Source organism: Mustela erminea, chromosome 4 (assembly GCF_009829155.1).
Source record: "Mustela erminea isolate mMusErm1 chromosome 4, mMusErm1.Pri, whole genome shotgun sequence".
In the NCBI taxonomy this organism is placed as follows: Eukaryota; Metazoa; Chordata; class Mammalia; order Carnivora; family Mustelidae; genus Mustela; species Mustela erminea.
This window is the reverse complement of record NC_045617.1, coordinates 87,955,834-87,975,143: the sequence shown is the minus strand read 5'-3', so window position 1 is coordinate 87,975,143 and position 19,310 is coordinate 87,955,834. Positions and strand designations below refer to the sequence as shown.

The following is a 19,310-nucleotide window of genomic DNA, read 5'->3' as shown; positions in this document are numbered from 1 at the left end:
GTTCAACCAAAAGAAAAAAAAAAGATTAACTTCTTGACCCCCGAGAGTAGGTACTGAAGTTAGAAAAAGACCTAAGTAGTCGTCCAACCAACTGAGCCACCCAGGCGCCCCAGGTCGTGATCCTGGAGTCCCACGTCGGGCTCCCAGCTCCATGGGAAGACTGCTTCTCCCTCTGACCTTCTCCTCGTTCATGTTCTCTCTCACTATCTCTCTCTCAAATAAATAAATAAAATCTTTAAAAAAAAAAAAAAAACCTTTACAAAAAGACCTAAGTAAAAAACAAACGAACAACAACCCCACCCCCCCACCCAAACCTAAAAAATAAACTAACAAGTCCTTTTTTCCCTCCTACTGTGGTGGTCATATGCATAACAAAACTCAAGGGGGACTTGGTGAAGGTCATGTCTTTCAAAGAACACCCAGGCTGTCAAGGACACCCAGGCTGACACCAACAAAAAGTCATCAAAACAATGTGAAACTTTACTCTGTCCTTGAAGGAAACATAGGAGTCAACATTTATCTTGCTGTCAATAGCGGGCATCTACCATCTTACTCACCCCTTCCCTCACCCCAGGGAGTCTCTCCTTGACCCAATTCTTCCCGGGTCTCTCTGTTTGCCCACCCACTGGCAGTCATTAATGTCTTCACCGAAGGAGTCATGTTTCCTCATCCAAACACACTCAGAAGTAAAAAAGCTGGGTCTGAGCTGGGGAGAAGTATGGCTACTCCATATCTCTCTGGGCCCTGCTATTTTAGGTCTTATCTTCTAGGCTGAGATATTTGAGTTTATGGGGATGGTTTGGTGATGTGGGGTGGGAGGGTGAGTGACCTCAGGTTCTGCTATGTGACTCCGAGTGCAGAAGAAGGGGATTGCAAGCTGAAGGTAGTGAAGTATCTGGATTCGCTTCCCAGGGTTCCACAAACATTAGTGTTTTAAGAGACATTAGTGTCACGTGAAAATAATCCATGCTAATAATGTATTTTCTTCAAACATTTTACAGTGAGGAAAAGTAAGTTATGCTTATCACAAGTTACAAGAATTAACTCTTAGAAACTCTTTTAATATCCAATTCATACCAAGGAATATTATGTAGATACCTGTTGAAATGGAAAGACATTCTAGATATATTAAATGAAAAACACAAGCCATGAAATAATATGTCTAGCATGAGCTCCTTTATGTTTTTGTCTCTGTGTGTAGCCATAGCAAAAAGGCTAGATGGACAAACACCAAAATATCAATAGTGATGTTCTCTGGGGAATGAGTTAGAGCAATGGAGGAAAAATCCATTCAGTAAGATTAGGAGGACCGGCTCTTGAGCCACATTATTTAGATCTAAATCTAACTTATACCCTGGAACAAAATTATTGCCTACCTCACACATAATGACAAAACACATGTAAGGAGTTTAGAAAAATGCCTAGCACATAGTAAGCACTCAGTAAACGTTCATATATTTTGAGTTGTAGAACTGTGGATAACTTTTACCTTTTAGAGTGCATTTTTATGTATTTTTCACATAAAAGTTAATTGAATATAGTTTTTTGAAAGATTTCTAAAATGCTGAACACATTTCATATAGTTATTATAATAGGAAAATCTCCCTTTGAATCCCTGTGCTACGTAAGTGAAACAGGTGATCCTGGGGAGAAATTACCTATGGCTTTGCAGGTGTGATGCTTCAACTGCCTAAGAAGTATTTATCAAATAACTGTTGACATCATTGGTGTATGTCTTCTAAGTGTTAGTGTGTGTTACTAAGTGTTGTCTTATCTTGCTGTCATTTGGACACTGGGTCTTTAAAAATATCTGGTTTTTCTATATTGTGATTATAAAAATTCTGCTTGGAGTGTTTTGGAAAACTGTTAAATTTTGCAGCGACGAATTTGTCTTTAGGACTGTTTTTGATTTCTACTGTAACCCTGGCACAAATGATAACTCCAGAGCTCCTGCAGATGTCTCAAAATTTAGAGTACATTTTTAAAGGGTTTCACGGTCAGATAATGTCAGGAAGGGCCCATCTAGCTGCACGTTGGTCTCAGGGTTTATTTCCTTGTTGATCCCTGATTGCCCAACATACTCTGGGTGTAGAGGGACAGACTTGTGACCTGGCTCAGGCCAGAGCATGACAGGGAGATAGTGCCACCCTGTGGGGTCCACTCAGTGCTGGGTGTGGGAGTCAGCCCCTCCCTGGAGGAACTGTTTTCTTTCTTTGCATTAGACTGTAAGTTTCGAATAATCCTCTTTTGTTTTTAGGGCATTATGCTTCTGGCCATGGCAAGACCAATCTTTAGTTGGCAGATTTCTGTGGTTCAAGTCTGGGCCCCCATTTCCACCCTGGTGGGCATCCTGACTTCTCAACTCACACTCAGAACAGAAGCTCAAATGTGCCTTTCAGGCTGAAATGACCAGGAATGCCCAAACTCTCTCTGAAGACTCATTTGAGTCTCCCTTCACTCCCTGAACCCAGGGTATTGGATTAAAATCCTGCGAGTACAAATTTACAATATCAGCATCACCTCCACATCTAGGAACAGAGAAGTAGTGTTTCCTTTATTTATAGCACCTTCCTAGCACTTATGTGGTGCCTGGCATACAGTAGGAGCTTGGAAAATAAGCGGGATAAATGAATGTGCCCCTGTGAAGAGGGTTCCAGGCTCTCCCACTCCCTCTGTGAGAGTGAAAGAAATGCCCAGCAGGTGGTAGATAGTTCCCGCACAAGTTCCCTTCTGGGAACAGGTGGGCACACACACAAAGGTCCAATTGCCAATCGTTTTAACAGGGTTCCCACAGAGGAGTGGGCACGAATGAGGTGACCAAGGGATGGTGATGCATCCAAAGACAGGGTGCTGTGAACACCCCCACTTGGAAGGGCAAACGAGACGATTATGATTACGTTACTGGAGCCAACAGAAAGCTGGAGCTGTGGAGGAGGGACCGCCCATCAGAGGACAGCAGCCACTGCCTGAACCATGGTAGAGGTAGGAGGGAGAAACGGGAAGAAAATATCCCAACTTATTTCTCCTCCTAACCGCCAACCCCCTGCCAGTAGCTCCCTTTGGCTAGACCCAGTAAGTCAGGCGACCAGGAGCCAGGGCGACAGAATCCAGAGGGACAGCCTTACCAGGGACAGAGCAGGACTGAGCCGGGATAGCATGGAGCATGGGGTGGGGGCAGGAGTAGAGGGTGGTCCGGGTATCAAAGGCAGCAGAAAAGCCAGGCCAGGAGGGCTGGGAGGGGCCATTCGTGGCTTCTAGTGATCAGACTCAAATGAACGGTTGAAGAGCACGAAGAACAAAGCCATCCCTACAAAGTAAAGAAGTAAAACATAAAATAAGTTTAAAATAAGCTTGAAAATAAAAGGGATAGGGATAGGGATAGGGAAGCCGAGACAAGTGAGGGGTTTTCAGGACAGGTGAGACAGCGTCTAGGTAAACATGGAGGGAAACATGCATGGGGGAATGCGGGAGTAGCACCTGAGACACTGGAGGAGAGGGGATGGGTGAGAAAGCAGTTCCTGGGGGTCATCCGGGGGAGGGAGATAGACAGATGGGTAAATAGGATGCAGGGAAGTAGCATTCTGGGATAGAGATAGGCAGGAAAAGAAGGGAAGGTTTTAGAAAGAAATATATGGAAGAAGGAAAATAATCATGGCCTTTTTTTTTTTTTTTTTTTTTTGCACTTAGCGTGCCCTAGCTGTGTATACCCAGGTAGTGAAGCCAGCCCAGAGAGTTAAGAACTTGCCCAAGGCTGCATAGCTAGTAAATACCAGAGTTGGCATTAAGCACAGACCTGTAAGAAGCTAAACCCTGTGTGCTTACTCCTTGCTGCAATTCCTGTTTCTATCCCACCCAGCCTCCCAATCCCCATGCGTCATCCCCAGGTGCAGGCGAGGTACACGCCTCAGTCTGGCAGACTTTGGACCCATTCTGATCCAGCCACGAGACAGATGAGGTTCTCTGCTTTTGCCTCACGTAATGACTTGCGCCTGGTGTAGTGCCTGGGTCCCTGCCTCCCAGCTCCTGTGTTCTCATCCAGATCTTCCCTTTGGGCCTGCCATCCTGCAGCCCATCAGTGGCCACCTGCCGGTGACCTAAAACAATCCTAGCATGTACACATGCACAAGGACACACACCCTCAGTTCCTGGGAGTTGTCCTGCCCTGATGAGGGGAGGCACTGACCCTGGACAGGGGTTGAGGTCTTCAACTAAGAAAAGATCAGATGTTAAGAATGGGAGAACAGGGGACGCCTGGGTGGCTCAGTTGGTTAAGCAGCTGCCTTCGGCTCAGGTCATGATCCCAGCGTCCTGGGATCGAGTCCCACATCGGGCTTCTTGCTCGGCAGGGAGCCTGCTTCTCCCTCTGCCTCTGCCTGCCATTCTGTCTGCCTGTGCTTGCTCTCCCCCCCCCCGATAAATAAATAAAATCTTAAAAAAAAAAAAAAAGAATGGGAGAACGGGGGGCACCTGGGTGGGTCAGTGGGTTAAGCCTCTGCCTTTGGCTCAGGTCATGGTCCCAGAGTCCTGGGATCGAGCCCCGCATTGGGCTCTCTGCTGAGCAGGGAGCCTGCTTCCCCCTCTCTCTCTGCCTGCCTCTCTGCCTACTTGTGATCTCTATCTGTTAAATAAATTTTAAAAAATTTAAAAAAAAATGGGAGAACGGCCTCAGCAAGAAGTGTTGGAGAGTGATGAATAGTCCAAATACTAAGAAAGGTGGGGAAAGAAGGTCAGGTGTGAGAGGGGTCGGAGGTGAGAGAGGAGGTTGGGGCTTGAGGGCAAGGGTTTGAGTCCAGGAGGGTGAGAATAGGTAAATGCAGGACAGGACTGAAGAGGGAACTGGCAGAGAGGAGTCAAATTGGCTGCTTATCAGCAAATGATATCTGTAGGCTCTGATGTTTATGGTTGGTTACTCTCGCAGAGAGTGGGGTGAACAACAGCAATTACTCTCTTCAGCCTGCTGGGCAGGGGCTTTCCTGTTTGGGTCAACTCCTGAAGGAGTTTGAGTTGTTCTTGCTTTCAGTGTCCCATTCCCCTGCCAGCTGTCCCTACTCCAGCCCAGACCAGGTGTTGCTTCTGGCCATGGTCCTGACTGGAATCCGGTGCTTCCCCGGCCGCTCATGTGGCTTGAGTAAGACTGAGAGGATAATGGTAGGTCTGAAGGATGATGGGGGTGCTCACATATGAGTCTTGGTTTTATCTCTAGGGAAAAGAGAGAGGGGAGTAGAGGGTGTGTTTGAGGAATGTGATCATTGCAACAGCTGCTAGAGGGATTCACTAAGGAACCTCCAGGCATTCTGAAAGGGATTGTCCAGCAGCTGTGAAGTCTCAGCGGAAGGGAAACATCGGGAGGGTTTCATACGTCCAGCCGTGCTTCTGGTCTGGGACTTCCCCAGACTCTGAGAGACCTGCCTTCTCTATCATAGTGACTGGCGAAGACATGGTGGCTGAATAAATGCATGCATCAGCGAATGACAGGGTTCAATGCAAGGATAAAGGGAAAAAGATCGCTGTGCCCAAATTGGCGGGAGCAAGTGTCTTTAAACACAGATTTAGCCCTGGGTGTGGGAGTGGGGTGATGCCAAAATGTTCCTGTGCTCAGATGGAGGATCAGGAAATTGAACCACAAATTAGCACGAGCTGATAGATGAGAGCATTTGATATGCATGTGCTGTGAGGACTCCGTAAAGATTTCTTGATATCTGCGCTTTGCTGTGAGGTTTACAGGAATTAAAAAACAAACAAACAAAAAAAAGAGTATTTCATCAGGTAGGAAGGAAGCGGGAAGAAAAGGTCAGAATGGCACATAAATGGGCCAGAAAATTAGATTCATGAGACTTCTGAGTTCTGCTTTTGTCTAAGATATAGAAAGCTAAACACATTTAAAATAGAACTCAAATCATACTTAGGTATAGGAATACCTAGACATTTAACAGAATGTGTGCAAGAGTTGTATGCTGAAAACCACAAAGCACAACCATAGAAGAAATAAGTAAGTGAAGGGCAAGACTGTGTCCATGGACTGGAAGACTCAGTAGTGCTAAGATGCCTAGTTCCCTTAAAACTGAGCTATAGATTTGATGGAATCCCAATCAAAGGCCTGACAGGCAATTTTTTTCTGGGGGGTGGGTGGGTGTAATGAATTGACAAGCTGATTCTGAAATTTATGTGGCAATGTAACTAGAATAGTCAATGCCAATTCTTTCTGAAAAAGAACAGTGTAGTTGAATTACTCACGTCATCTGATTTTAGGGTTTGTTATAAAGCTAAAGTGAGTAGTCCAGGTGGTGTGGTGCTGGTGTAAAGAGACATTTAGATCAATGGAATAGAAAGGACAGTCAAGAAATAGACCTAACTGTCTATCGATTTTTGACAGAGACCAGGACAATTCAATGCAGAAAGTATCGTTCTCTCAGTAAAGGATGCTGGTCAGTTGGACATCCATAGGCAAACAAACAAACCACAAATCATCTCTCACAGCACAAGCAAAAACTAACTGGAAGCGGATCATAGGCCAAAATGTACAACCCAATGCCATGAAACTTCTAACAGAAAATATTGGAGAAAATCTTTGTGCTTTTGAGGTAGGAAAAATACTCAGGAGAACACAAAAAGCACAAATCATAAATGAAAAATCAATACCTTGGACTTCAGCAGCATTAAAATCTTAAAAAAAAAGATTTAAAAAACACTGTCAAGGGAAAGATAAAACAAATTACAGGCTGGAAGACAGTATCTTCAGATCACATCTCTGAGAAAAAACTTGTATCCTGAATATATAAAGAATTCTTATAGCTCAATAGTGATGGTGATACTAATCAATGATTAAAAAATAGACAAAGATGTGGCCTCATACTTTGCCCAAAAAGGGTATACCGGTGGCAAGTAAACAGTGAAAAGATGTTCAACATGGTTAGTTATTATGAAAATAGAATTAAAAGCATAATGAGATATTGTCACAAACTTATTAGAATGGCTTTGCCAAACCCTGACAATATGAAGTCTTGACAAGGACGCAAAAATGGCTTAACCATTTTGCAACACAGCGTGGCAGTTTTATCAAGTTAAACACACATTTACCACATGACCCAGCACTACACTCCTAGGATTTTAGCCAAGGGACATGATGCACAAGACCACACCAAATATGTGTACACGAATGTTTATGGTGGCCTGTTCCATAATTGCCCCTAACTTGAAACCAATCAAATGTTAATCAGCTGGTGAATGGATAGAGTATGTGTGGTTCAGCTGTACAATAACATATATTCAGCAATAACAAGACATGAATTACTGAGAAGTGTAACTCCGTGTGTGCTGAATACATTTTGATAAGTGAAAAAAACAAACTCAGGGCTGCATACTATATGGTTCTGGGAATAGGACATTCTAGAAAGGGCAGGAAGCTGCAAGAACAGAAGGAAGATTCGTGGTTGCCAGGACCTGAGTTTGAGAGGAAGAGATTGGCTAACAGGGGCATGAGGGAACTTTCTTGGGGGTGATAGAAGTGTCCTACATTTTGCTTGTGGCCGTTGTTACAGAGATATATGAGTTTGTCAAAATTCACAGAAGTAGACAGCCAAGGGGGTGAATTTTTGTGCATGTAAATGATATGCCAATAATCCTGACTTTATAAAGCAGACCATAGAAGGGACCTGCAGAATGATTTTCAGGTGGCCTCAGACCCTTCTTTTCCTGGACCATTAGGTCAAGACTGAGCAGTTGGCTTTCTGAGTGAAGGGTCTTATGTTTATCATTAAACCATCTCCAAGCACATTCCCTGTCCATGCATATACACAGTACATGTATGTAAAGTGAATAAAAACAAATCAGTAAGTGCTTGCAAGGAACCAGAGTAGACTCTGATGATCTGTGGATTCTTGTGGGCTCTTCCAGCCTCTCCAGTTACTTCCCCCAGCAGGACTCTACTTCCTGCCCCTGGGAATGCCCCACCTCCCCCAGCCCATCCCTGATTCACCACTGAGCCATTTCATGCTTTGGTGCCTTTGTCCATGCAAGTCCCTGTGCCAGGATCATCCTTTAAGGGCCCACACCTGTAGGGAATTAACACTACCACCCCCCGGAACTCGAGCAAATGTCACGTCCTGTGTTGTCCCGTAGGTGTGGATGGGCACTAAATAATGCCCGTGTGAGCATGTGCACACAGGAGGCATCCAACTGTACAAAGGAGGATAAACTTAAGCAGGAGATTGCAGGTGGAAGAGAATATTCTCCCTCAAGTGGAGAGCCCATCTTCCCCTCCTTGCTACGAGGATAGTACTAGTTAGTATTTGCGAGTGCTTATTGTGTATCAGGCTCTATTCTAAAGAACTTTGCCTGTGGAAGTCCATGTTACCCTCCCAATAACTCTACACACTATTATTATTCCCATTTTACAGTTTTAAGAACTGAGACACAGAGGGGTTATGGACGGGTGTTTGCACACAAAGGAGCTAGGAAGGAGGGACTTGGAAGTCCGCTGCTGTCATACTATAGGGATGCTGGCCTGGAGGGAAGTACTAACAGGGGCTGGTTGAGGGTCCAGCTGTTCCCCATCCCTCACAAGGCTGAGACTAGAGTGTGGCAGGTGCTGTAGCTGGAGGAGGGTCTGAACACAGTAGTGAGGACTCTGCCTTGGATATTGGCCAGCCCCAGCCATGTGAGGTCACTAGGGCCGATGGGAACAGTAGGGCTGTCTGGCCTCTCAGAGGTCTGGGATCCCCAACCTCTGACTGCTGGGAGGCAGTGGCTGGCTCCTCCTCTCCCTTCCTCCCCAACCCAGCAAAGCCTCCCTGAATCATAAAGTCAGACCCCAGTCCTGACTCTTTCTCAATCTCCAGGAGCTCAGTTCCTGTGGGCAGCACTTGACGTGCCTGAACCCTCTCTTTCTGCAATTCAAGGGAAAGACGAGATCTTGCACAAGGTACCCTGTGCCTGCCCTCTGTCAGAGAAGGCTGGCATGGAGTCCCTCCCACTGCTTATCCTGGTCGCCATCACAGGTAGGACCCTGGCCCTCTGCTGCCCATGCAGTCTCTCCTTCCCCTCCTTGAGTATATGACGGGCGGGTGGGTGGGGAGCACCGGCTTGAACTATAAAGGCAGTTGAAATCCTCAGCATGTTCTGCACCCCTCTTTTCCCCCACCCCACATTCTTTATGCTCTCCCTCCCTCCCTCCCCAGTATGAGAGCCCATGGTCATACTCTGTGTGCACGTGGAAGTATAAGGGGCTAGTGGATTCTGGCCACATGGGAATGGAAGGAATTCTGATGGTGGCGTCTCAGGCTCGAGCTAGTAGTGGGGGTACGTTTTGGGAGGCATTGGTACAGCCCCTAAAATTATGAACCGCTAGCCCCAGAGGAATGGCAGGGTGGGAGGGAAGAAAAAGGAGGAGGAAAAAAACTCACAATGAAGCATGTACATCTTCAGGGTGCCTCTTTTGCTGATGTGAAGCTCTTCTTGTCCTCCATCCTGGAAGGGAGGTAAGGGGGCTGAAGATTTGTCACTTAGTTGGAGGATTAGCACCCTAGATTCTTGCACGTAACTACCTCTTTTTACTGGGGGAAGGTGCCTCTTATTCCCCTAGAGCAACAGGCAAACCTGGAGAGAGGAGAGGCTGTCCCAACAGAGTTCTGATCCTGAGGCTTATTAGCTAGGGGTGGAGTGGAGGTAAGCTGAGAGGTTTTATGGAGGCAGAGGGATGGACAGGGTGACAAGTGGAGGGGACACTATTCTCATCAGGCCTCTCTGCTTCCCAAAGGCAGGCCACCTGCTCCCTAATTTTGTCTTCCAAGTTTCTGTTACCATATGGTTGAAGATGGGGTAAGGGAGGACCAAGAGAGGGGAAGTTGAGGCAGAGGGCTCAGGGTGATTTCTCAGCAGCCTCTGTCCTGGCAATGAACTGTGCTCTAAGCCTATCTCCCCTGCCCCAAGAAAGGCCCAAAATAGCAGCCTCGTGTCTCCCCCAAAATAGCTCTGAGATGAGTCTCTCCTGAAAGGGGAACAAAGCCAAAGAAATAGGGAAGCCTGAAGCAAAGAGTCAGAAGGAGATGCAGAGCCGGTGTCGGCGTGGGCAGCTGCAGAGTAAGCAGGAATGGCCAGGGTGGGGAGGGGGTATCCAGCCCTGCTCCCTTGAGGTGGAGAGGGTAGAGGACAGGCCTTGGTCCCATATTACAGGGAGAAAATGTGTGGACTAGAACTGGATGGAATGTCAAGACCAATGTCTCTATTTAAATAGGCCCAGAGAGGGTCAGTCACTTCTTTAAAAATGCCCAGCAAGTCCAACGGTGGTAAAGCCAGACCTAGGACCTGGGTGTCACCATGGGGTATACACCTTCTCCCAACTCACATAAGAACCTGAGCTCCTTAAGGGCATGATTTCTATCTCTTTGTTCATTGCACACAGTGGGCATTCAATAAACATTCGGTAAATGAACAAAGAGTGAAGGAACGTCTCCTCCCCAGAGTTGTCTGGAGCCCACAACACGACAGTGTTCCAGGGTATGGCAGGCCGGTCCCTGCAGGTCTCCTGCCCCTACAACTCCTTGAAGCATTGGGGAAGACGCAAAGCCTGGTGCCGCCAGCTGGAGGCAGGGGGCCCGTGCCAGCGGGTTGTTAGCACCCACCGCTCATGGCTGCTGTCCTTCATAACGAGGAGGAATGGGAGCACGGCCATCGTGGACGACGCCCTGGGGGGCACACTCACCATCACACTGCGGAATCTTCAAGCTCACGATGCTGGCCTCTACCAGTGCCAGAGTCTCTACGGTGATGAGGCTGACACCCTCAGGAAGGTCCTGGTGGAGGTGCTGGTTGGTGAGTGTGTGGCTGACTGCACCTCTGGCCCACCCTGTGCTGAGACTATGTCTCTGATGTCTGGGAAAACCCACTGTGCGGGTCTTGCTCTCCCACTCAGGGCCACGATGATGGTCGTGCAGGTTGCTCACTGCACAAGGGGGCCGTACTTCAGCCCTGGCACCTCCCTCCAGGCTGTGCTCCCTGGGGCAGGTCTGCATTGCTGGCAGGATGGTCCTGGCCTCTAAGTTTCACAAGGCACCTAATGAGTTGGTTGTGGTCCTGCCTCCCCAAACAGCTTTATCCTTTTGGCATCCAGTTAGGATGTGAACACCTAGCCAGTCCTTAAGGAGCAGGAGGAAGTTCATTGACTCCCTTACCCGATTACCCAAAGGACCTGCCAACATAAAGAAAGTGCCAACCTGGTGCAGAAAACAGCCCGAGGAAGGGGTGTTGCTTGTGACCCCGGGTGATGTGTTTGCCTCTCTGGGCCTCCACGTCCTCATCTTTAAATGGAGATGATGTTTGTCCTGCTGTCCCCCATGGGGCTCCTGAGAGGCACCCATGAGGGGACAGGGTTAAAAGTGCCTGGGGGTGAGTGACAGCCCATGCCCCAGCCTCCTGCTGCTGAGCTACTTGGGGTCCTCATTCCAAACTTGACCGGCAACGGGGTCCTCCCCACCCTGAGCTTTGCACAGGGAAGCCCTCCAGGGAAGCCTTCTGCCTGTGTCTTCAGAACACTGTGTGTCCTAAAGGAGAACGAATCCGGGGGTATGAGACCCTTTCTGACTCTCTCCTTTCCCACTTCCTCCCCCACAACATGGCCCCTTGTGGAAATGAGCCATTTGTCTAAGGTCTAAGGTGGGAAGGAGAGGGGAGATGGCTTGCCCCACACCCAAACCCCATGTCCACCACTCTTTTATGTGGTGGAATGAGGGGGAAGGGGATGAAGGGACACACATTTTCAGCCCTATCAGGGTCTAAGCCTCAGCCAACTCCCAAGGGGGTGGCCGGAAAATAGTATAATCATCATCCTCATCACCATCCAGAGCTGGTGTGGACAGCTTGAGAGTTCACATAGGACTTCCAAATATATCCGTCTACTCACTTGACCTTCCCGAAGACCTTGTGTGATGGGAGGGTGGGAGTTATTGAGCTCCAATGAGATGCTAAGCACCAGAGAGTACGCTCTCACTCAGTCCTGCAAAACTACCAGAAAGAAGGTGTATCTATTTAGCCTGCTTTACAGGGCAGGAGCCTGGGGCTCAGAGAGGCTAATGACCTGATCTGTTCTGGGCCAGCGCTCAGGAGGCCTCACCACACCCAAAAGGGCTCTCCCCTCTGCCTTAAGGTGCGTTAAGGAGGAAGGCTAGAATCTCACAGGCACTGTCCCCGACAGACCCCCTTGACCACCTGGACGCTGGAGATCTCTGGATTGATGATGAGTCCAAGAGCTTTGAGGATATCCACGTGGAGCCCAGCATCTCCAGGTACAGAGACAGGTCTCTCCCGGGTCTCTGAGCAGATCTCTGCCCTGCAGAGCCAAGGCATGGAATGCAGGCTGAGGTCCCAGAACTAAGGACAAATTCAAAGACAATTAGAGCGTGAGAGGACCTGGAGATGATTTTTTTGTCCGAACACTCCTCCAACCAGCCATTGTGTATTGGTATGGCCATGCCAGTTGTTAAAATAATGAAATTCTTTTTTTATACATACCAGCTGCTCCAAGACTCCTGAATGGTCAGCCCCCCATTCCTCCTCTGGCCACCCCAGACCTGGCCACAGTTTAGCAATAATAAAAGTTTTAGTACAAAGCTGAGACCCCCAGATACCTGCTCCTTTGGTGGGACCAGAATCAGCTCTGATTGGTTGATGCCTGTGTACTGGTGTTGAAATATTGTTACCATGACCACAGAATATACGTGTGCACCCTCCCATACTATACCACCATGTACAGGAAGTGTTCAAATGGGCTTAGCAGGTAGAACCTGGTTACAGGCTCGCCCAAGCCCACCAAGCCTCATCCCAGGGATGGTGCTGGGTGGGGAGCTATTCTAGGCCTCTGAAAGCTCCCAGTGTCTCCCTGTTCCTTCGCCGGGGGGCAGACCTCAGTGTGCAGGGCACCCCAAGGCCTCCCTCATGTCCTTGTGTCTCCAAGGAGTCTCTCTGAAGAGGAGATCCCCTTCCCACCCACTTCCATCCTTCTCCTCTTGGCCTGCATCTTTCTCAGCAAGTTTCTAGCAGCAGGTGCCCTCTGGGCTGCAGCCTGGCGTGGGCAGAAACTGGCGACACGCCCGGCCAGTGAGCTGGACTGCGGCCACGACCCAAGTTACCAGCTCCAGACCCTAACAGGTGAGTATGAAGGGCACAGTGGTGGCTGGAGGTGGACCAGGCAGGGGTGGCGAGGTGGGGCTCAGAGGCGCCGTGTGAGCACTCGGTCGGTTGCAGAGCGGAGAGACACATGAGAGAAGAGGGCCCCGCGTGGGACGAGTCCCAGGAGAGGCCTGCTGGAACCCTCCCAGCCTGCACACTGGCCCCTCGGCCGCCCAGACTCCTGGTTCTGCTTTGGCAGAAGGCCAGCCTACCCATCCCCTGCTTCCCCTGGGCCTGGGAACAGAGGGGTGTGTTTGTGTGTGGGGGTGGCGGAAGAACATTTGCCAACTTCTGGACACCGGACATTAAATCCTCTCACAAATAAATCCCAGACTTCATGTTTAATTGGATGGTTTGGGGCTTCGTGAAGGCCTCTCTCTTGCTACGGGGCTAGGAAATGAATTTGGCCAAGGAGGAGAAAAAAGGTCTGACCTCTCGGGGTCTTGGGTCTTAAGCTACTGCATCCCCCCTTTCTTGCAGGCTCCACGCCGCCCATCTTTGTCTTCTTGCTCCCTTCCCTAGATTTAGTTACTGAATCCTGCCTCCTCCTCTGGGATTTCTCTAGCACCCAGTCTGCTCCCCTCTCCTCCACTTGCCTCCTGCCCCTCAGAAGGATGATTCTAGGATTATTGCTGCCCACCCCTGCACCAGTCCTTCTAACTCCCACCTGACTCATCCACTCGCTGCCCCCGGAGTATTGCTTTCCTGGTGTTACTTCCTGTATAGGTGAACAACCAGGGCTTGGCTTAAACGTGCAGCATACCAGAACCGGGAACTACTGGGCTGATCCCCCCAGTACACAGAAGGGAAACTGAGGCTCAAAAGGGAACAACATCACCTCAAGTCTCCAGCAGAGCCTAGAAGTCCAAATTTTGCTTGGTGTTCAAGTGGATCTTCCCTCTAGCTCAATTTTACTCATTTATTAATTTACTTATTTAACAGATATTTTCTGTGCCTTATATCATTCTAGACGCCAGAGACATGACAGTGAACAAAACAGACAAAGATTCCTGCTCACGCAGAACCACAGGCTAATGGGAGGGGAGGGAAGGGGAGACAGACACAATAAATAAGTCAGCAAGACAGTACGTTACAAGATAAAGTGCTGAGGGGATGCTTGGGGGGCTTAGTCGGTTAAGTGTCTGTCTTTAGCTCAGGTCATGATCCCAGGGTCTTAGGATTGAGTCCCGCATTGGGCTCCCGGCTCAGCAAGGAGCCTGCTTCTCCCTCTCCCTCTGCCACTCCCCCTGCTTGTGCTCTCTCTGACAAATAAATTAAAAAAAAAAAAAAAGATAAAGTGCTGAGGAGCAGATGACTAGGCACACTGGGAGTATGAAAGGGTCAGGGGTGATGTCATTCTAGAGGGCGTTAGAAGGAACAGCTGGAGAAGCCCTGGGAGGAGAAGAGGAAGTGAACCAGGAGGATATCAGGGGCTGAGGACTGGGGCAGAGGGACAGCCAGGGTGGCTCAGGAACCCTATCTCTCCCCCAAACACAACACACCATACAGCTACAAGTGAGAGGAAGAGGACGGAGAGTTGCCCAGAGGGGGATGCAGGAAGAGGAGGGAACAAGGTGGTCCCATTCTTTGCCTTGGTAACGTGGAAGCCCAGGAGCCCGTGTGGCCAGGGCTTTGCCCCCTACCATGGGCGTGGGCTCCTGCGGTTTCTGATTGTGTGGAAGGTCTCCCAATGCAGCCCTTGTGTCTAGCTTCACATCTACACATCACTCCCCGGAGCCAGCCCAGCCCTGCCCTGTCCACTCCCCCCAGAGGCTGCTGCACTGACCCTGCCCCCAGCTCCAGGACGCCTATCCAGGCTGTGTCTCTCTGGTCTTCGGAGTCATTGGCATGTCAAGCTTCCTAATCATGTTGCAGGCCCTCATCTCCTTCCCGCAGACCTGAGGCACAGTCTAGCACCCAGGAACAAGCTTGTCCACCTGCCAGCACCAATGCCGACAAGATGGCCAGGGAGGGTCCCCCGTGCATGGTACTGGAGTGTGCTTGGTGCTCGCCTGCTCTTGAGAGCTTGGCCTCTTCTTTTTCTTCCTCTGCAACATTTTAGCATCCCCTTCGGGGTTTGGATCACCACTGGGGTCCCCTGCCTTGGACTCGCTGGGGTGCACACTGGACTGAAGGGGGTCAGTTAATTTTAAGTTCAAATTTTCAGCTTTGCCTCTTACTCAGGAGCCCGAAACAAGTTCCTTAACCTCTTTTTTTTTTTTTTTTAAGATTTTATTTATTTATTTGACAGAGAGAGACATAGTGAGAGAGGGAACACAAGCAGGGGGAGTGGGAGAGGGAGAAGCAGGCTCCCCGCTGAGCAGGGAGCTCCATGTGGGGCTTGATCCCAGGATCCTGGGATCATGACCTGAGCTGAAGGCAGATGCTTAATGACTGAGCCACTCGGACGCCACATCCTTAACCTCTTTGAAACTCACCTTTTAAAAATAAAAAACAAACAAACAAATCAATCCTGTTTTGCTGGGGTTTTGTGAGGTTAAAATACCATTAGTGAAAGTCCCAGGCCAGATATCCGGTGCAGAGCAGGTCCCAGATAAACACTGGCTTCCTACCTCTTCCCTAAGGTGTCACAGTCTGACACCTCCCCGCGGCCTTGTCACCTCTGTCCTTCACACCCAGCAGTGGACTGTATCCATTTTAGATACTTGGTTACATATCGAGGACAGGCCTCCTCTTCATGGCCTGTTAGTGTAATAACTTTCTCATAAGAAATCAAAGAAAACCTGATGCATATGGGCAGGACAGAGGTAAGCACTTGCATGTCACTCACGAGGCTGACCCACCTGTCCGATTTGCCCAAGATTTGCCAGTGTAGCACCACATCTGATGTTCCGGGGCAGACCCAGAACCCGGGGCAGAAGGGACATCGGGTCGCCTTCTCACCACTCCCAGCCTCACACACTGTCCGGCTTTCTCAGGCTCCTGTTTCCAGGCCCCACTGGCAGCTCGCTTGCTCCTGAAGAAAGGAGGGAGTCAGAGGGAGAGGGAAAAAGTAGAGAAAGGAGGGGAGAGGAAGGAGCGAAGGTGGTTTCTTTAGTCCTTTCCTAGGTGTGATGTCTAGCTCAGGAGCAGCATCCCCCTTTCAGCCATCCCCACCTTGCTTTCCCTTGTCTCTCTGGACAGCATTGTTCCCCCTGGAGTCCCAGGTCAGGAGGTTTATGGTCCACATTCAGCGCAGGGTCCCCCAAACCCCAGTTTTGCACAGGGCAATGTGAATGGTGGCCAGATGTTTCCTGCGCCAGCAGTGGGCTTGTGTCATGGGAGAGGAACCTCCCAGTATGAGGCTTGGAGTTTATAAACAGCATCGGTCCATCTTCCTCTCTTGGGAGAGAGACACCTTTACTCCGGAAGGTAAACAGATCTTCTCGAGGGAGGGGGCCGGGGTGTTTAAGCAAGTCCCTCTGGAGCTGATACACTCTAACTTTCAAGACATGTTTGCTATTCGATCACACTGGAACAAAGCTTGATCAGTGCCCAGACCATGCAGATATGTGAAAATATCCATGGACAATGGTCTCCTGACAGGTTAGTCCATTCATGAAACAAAAATGATATGCTATAAGAAATGTCTGGAGAATAAGAAATCTTGTAAATTGAAAATACTAAGGAAATCAACACTTACAAGACAGTAATAGAAGGGATGGATGAAAAAGACAAGGGCGTCTTCTTGCAATCAGAACAAAATGGACAAAAAGGTGGAAAACGAGAGAGGAAAGATAGGAAAATGTGATGACTCCATGAGGTTCAATAACCAACTAGTTAAGGAGTTCCAGAGAACAGGGGAAGAGGAAATGGGGTGTCATTATCAAAGGATGGATGTGGTTGCCAGAACTGGAGAACGGGGGTGCACGCTGCCAAGGCACACGGAGGGGGGCCTCCTGCTGTGAGGTCGTGCGGTAGGACTGGACAGTCCCCTGGGAGCTCAGGCTCATTACAGACGGTAGAACCAGAATAATGCTCCACCTTCCTCATTCACAGCACTGCATCCTGGATTTTATCTTCGGAAGACCCTGAGGATTTGTTTCCCTCTCTCTCTGTTGCTTTCCAGTTATCACAGTCCTCCTCTCACCTCATTCCTTAGCCGGGACCCAGGAGCCCGGGTTCTGCCTGTCCTTGGGCCTTCTCACCCTGCCTTGCCCACCCCTACTGGCCCTCATGGTCAAGTTGCCAAGCACTGAACCAACCAGGCTTCTGAAAGTCACCTTATCCCCACCCATGGAGGGGCCCCCAGCGCCTGCCTCCCACCCCATGGCCACTGAGAGCCCCACGTGACTGTCTGAGGCAGACGTTTCCTGCTCCCTGGGGAATGCTGTGTCAGTGGCCAGGCGAGCCCCAGAGCCAACATCTGCCTGACCCGCCATGGGCCCCAACCTGCTACTGCTGCTGCTCCTGGGACTGGCAGGTAAGGTTAGAAGGAGCTGCACCCTGGGCCCCCATACTGCACTCCAGGCCCAGGAATAACGGGCATTATTGTGGCAATAGTAACTTTTGTAGGGCCCAGAAGGTGGACTTTCCGTCCCTGTCCCCCTGTGGCAGTGGGTGGACTGGAAAGTTTCCCCAGCTCCTGCCCAGTCTTCCCACATCCTTTCCTTCCCTAGGCCAGGGCTCCATGGTCACCTTCCCAGAGGTGCTGCAGGCCCCCGTGGGGGGCTCCATTCTGGTGCAGTGCCACTACCGGCTTCAGGACATCAAGGCTCGGAAGGTGTGGTGCCGCTTCTTGCCAGAGGGGTGCCAGCCCTTGGTGTCCTCCACTGTGGATCGCAGAGCTCCGGGTGGCAGACGCATGTTTCTCACCGACCTGGGGGGCGGCCTGCTCCAGGTGGAGATGATTACCCTGCAGGAGGAGGATGCAGGCGAGTATGGCTGCGTGGTGGAGGGGGCCACAGGGCCCCAGACGGTGCACAGAGTCGCTCTGGACGTGATCCCTCCAGGTGAGTTATCCTAGGCTGGCCATTGCCCATCCCCGCCTCCACCTGCACTTCTTGGGGGATGGGGGCCCTTAGCAGGGGAGGAATTGGGAGGAGATATTTTTGACTGCTCCCCAGGGACCGGAAACCAAACTGGGTGAGCAGTCTGAGATAAAACAGCCAGACAGTGGGTCCCTCCCCCCTCCCGTGCTAGTGGGTTTCTCCTTTGGAAGGCACATCCTCCTTCCTCACCCATGGCCTTGGCCTCCTCATCCAGCATTTTCAACATACTTAATGCTATATTTTTCCTCTAAGAAATGTTTTAAAGGAAGTATTAATTGGCATATCAACCTGGAATTCATTTTTTAAATCTTCCTGTTTATTACTCCTGTTATAATGGGTTTGATGGCTTAAAATTATTGAATCCTTATTTTATTTAATTTTATGTCTTCACTGAGCATATAGTATGTGCCTCACCTTTAAGCAGGGTGCGTTCAGTGCCTGAATTACTCCCAGCTCATTTTGTTTTAAAAATGAGGAAAATGTCACTAATAGATTATCAGTATTGTCAACCCTATTTTGAGTCTAGAAAGTACTTTCTTTCGATAGGCTGCAGTTTTCTCTGATAGGCTACAATGTTCCAAGGTCTAAGCATTTATTAAAAGACAATTTTAAAGTAGAAGAAGGAATTTTCCCGAAAAGTTGGATGTTATAAGAAAAAAAATGTTCTGGAGGGAAAATGGCCAGCTGCCTGTAGAAGTGGAGACTGTTACAATCTTTCTCTTGTGGATGATAGGTCCTCCTTTCTCATGTAATTTGTGCCCAACCCCCAAGCCATGAAATGAAGAAAGGCATTTTTCCTTTTCTTGGTCCCCCCCGCCATTTGCTAATTATTAGTGTAGACTAAGTTGTCATTAGTATCCCTCTCATCTCTGGTCCATGATTGTTAGTTCATATTGTAAATATGTTCCTGGTGGTCTTTGTCATCCTCTGTCCTCCTCCTTCCTGGACACTCTAAGGTCTAATAGCTCCAACTTGTAGGATGGCATGGGGCAGGTGCTGGGACCCCAACAGCTGTAGAGGATAGGTGCTCTGGCCAGCCAGCGGAGCGTGGCTTTCAAGGAGGGTATGGGTGGCTTAGTAGGCATCAGGAGGGCAGGACACATGCAGCAAGATGGGAAACACGGCCTCTCCAGACCCTGGTTTGGCTTGAGGTGGGAG

The 19,310-nt window shown here is 49.4% G+C and overlaps 2 protein-coding genes across 5 annotated transcripts in view; both read left to right on the top strand.

The window, feature by feature from the left end:
- Positions 1-276: 276 nt before the first annotated feature.
- Positions 277-13,483, top strand: TREM2 (triggering receptor expressed on myeloid cells 2). 2 transcript variants are annotated; one of them, XM_032339889.1, is made up of 6 exons: positions 277-2,982; positions 8,838-8,996; positions 10,459-10,809; positions 12,188-12,278; positions 12,947-13,140; positions 13,237-13,483. In XM_032339889.1, the coding sequence occupies exons 2-6, from the start codon at positions 8,957-8,959 to the stop codon at positions 13,251-13,253; spliced, it is 693 nt and encodes a 230-aa protein (XP_032195780.1). In that variant the 5' UTR covers positions 277-2,982; positions 8,838-8,956; the 3' UTR covers positions 13,254-13,483. The 2 variants fall into 2 exon arrangements, with proteins under 2 accessions (XP_032195780.1, XP_032195781.1); XM_032339890.1 differs by lacking the exon at positions 277-2,982 and adding an exon at positions 9,424-9,476 and having other exon boundaries at positions 6,715-8,996.
- A 3,576-nt stretch (positions 13,484-17,059) lies between these two features.
- The window catches only part of TREML1 (triggering receptor expressed on myeloid cells like 1), a 78,985-nt gene continuing 76,734 nt past the window's right edge, over positions 17,060-19,310 (top strand). Inside the window, exons 1-2 of one of the 3 annotated variants that reach the window (XM_032339879.1) lie at positions 17,060-17,584; positions 17,781-18,113. In XM_032339879.1, the coding sequence (XP_032195770.1) occupies positions 17,542-17,584; positions 17,781-18,113 (376 nt within the window). In that variant the 5' untranslated portion in view covers positions 17,060-17,541. The remainder of the gene's footprint in view (positions 17,585-17,780; positions 18,114-19,310) is intronic. The other 2 variants (XM_032339880.1, XM_032339878.1) reach the window with 2 other exon arrangements.

Coding starts and splice junctions, on each gene's coding strand:
- TREM2 (XM_032339889.1), top strand. CDS start 8,957: ATGGAGTCCCTCCCACTGCTTATCCTGGTCGCCATCACAG. Junction 8,997..10,458: donor TATCCTGGTCGCCATCACAG/GTAGGACCCTGG, acceptor TCTCCTCCCCAG/AGTTGTCTGGAGCCCACAAC. Junction 12,279..12,946: donor GTGGAGCCCAGCATCTCCAG/GTACAGAGACAG, acceptor TGTGTCTCCAAG/GAGTCTCTCTGAAGAGGAGA.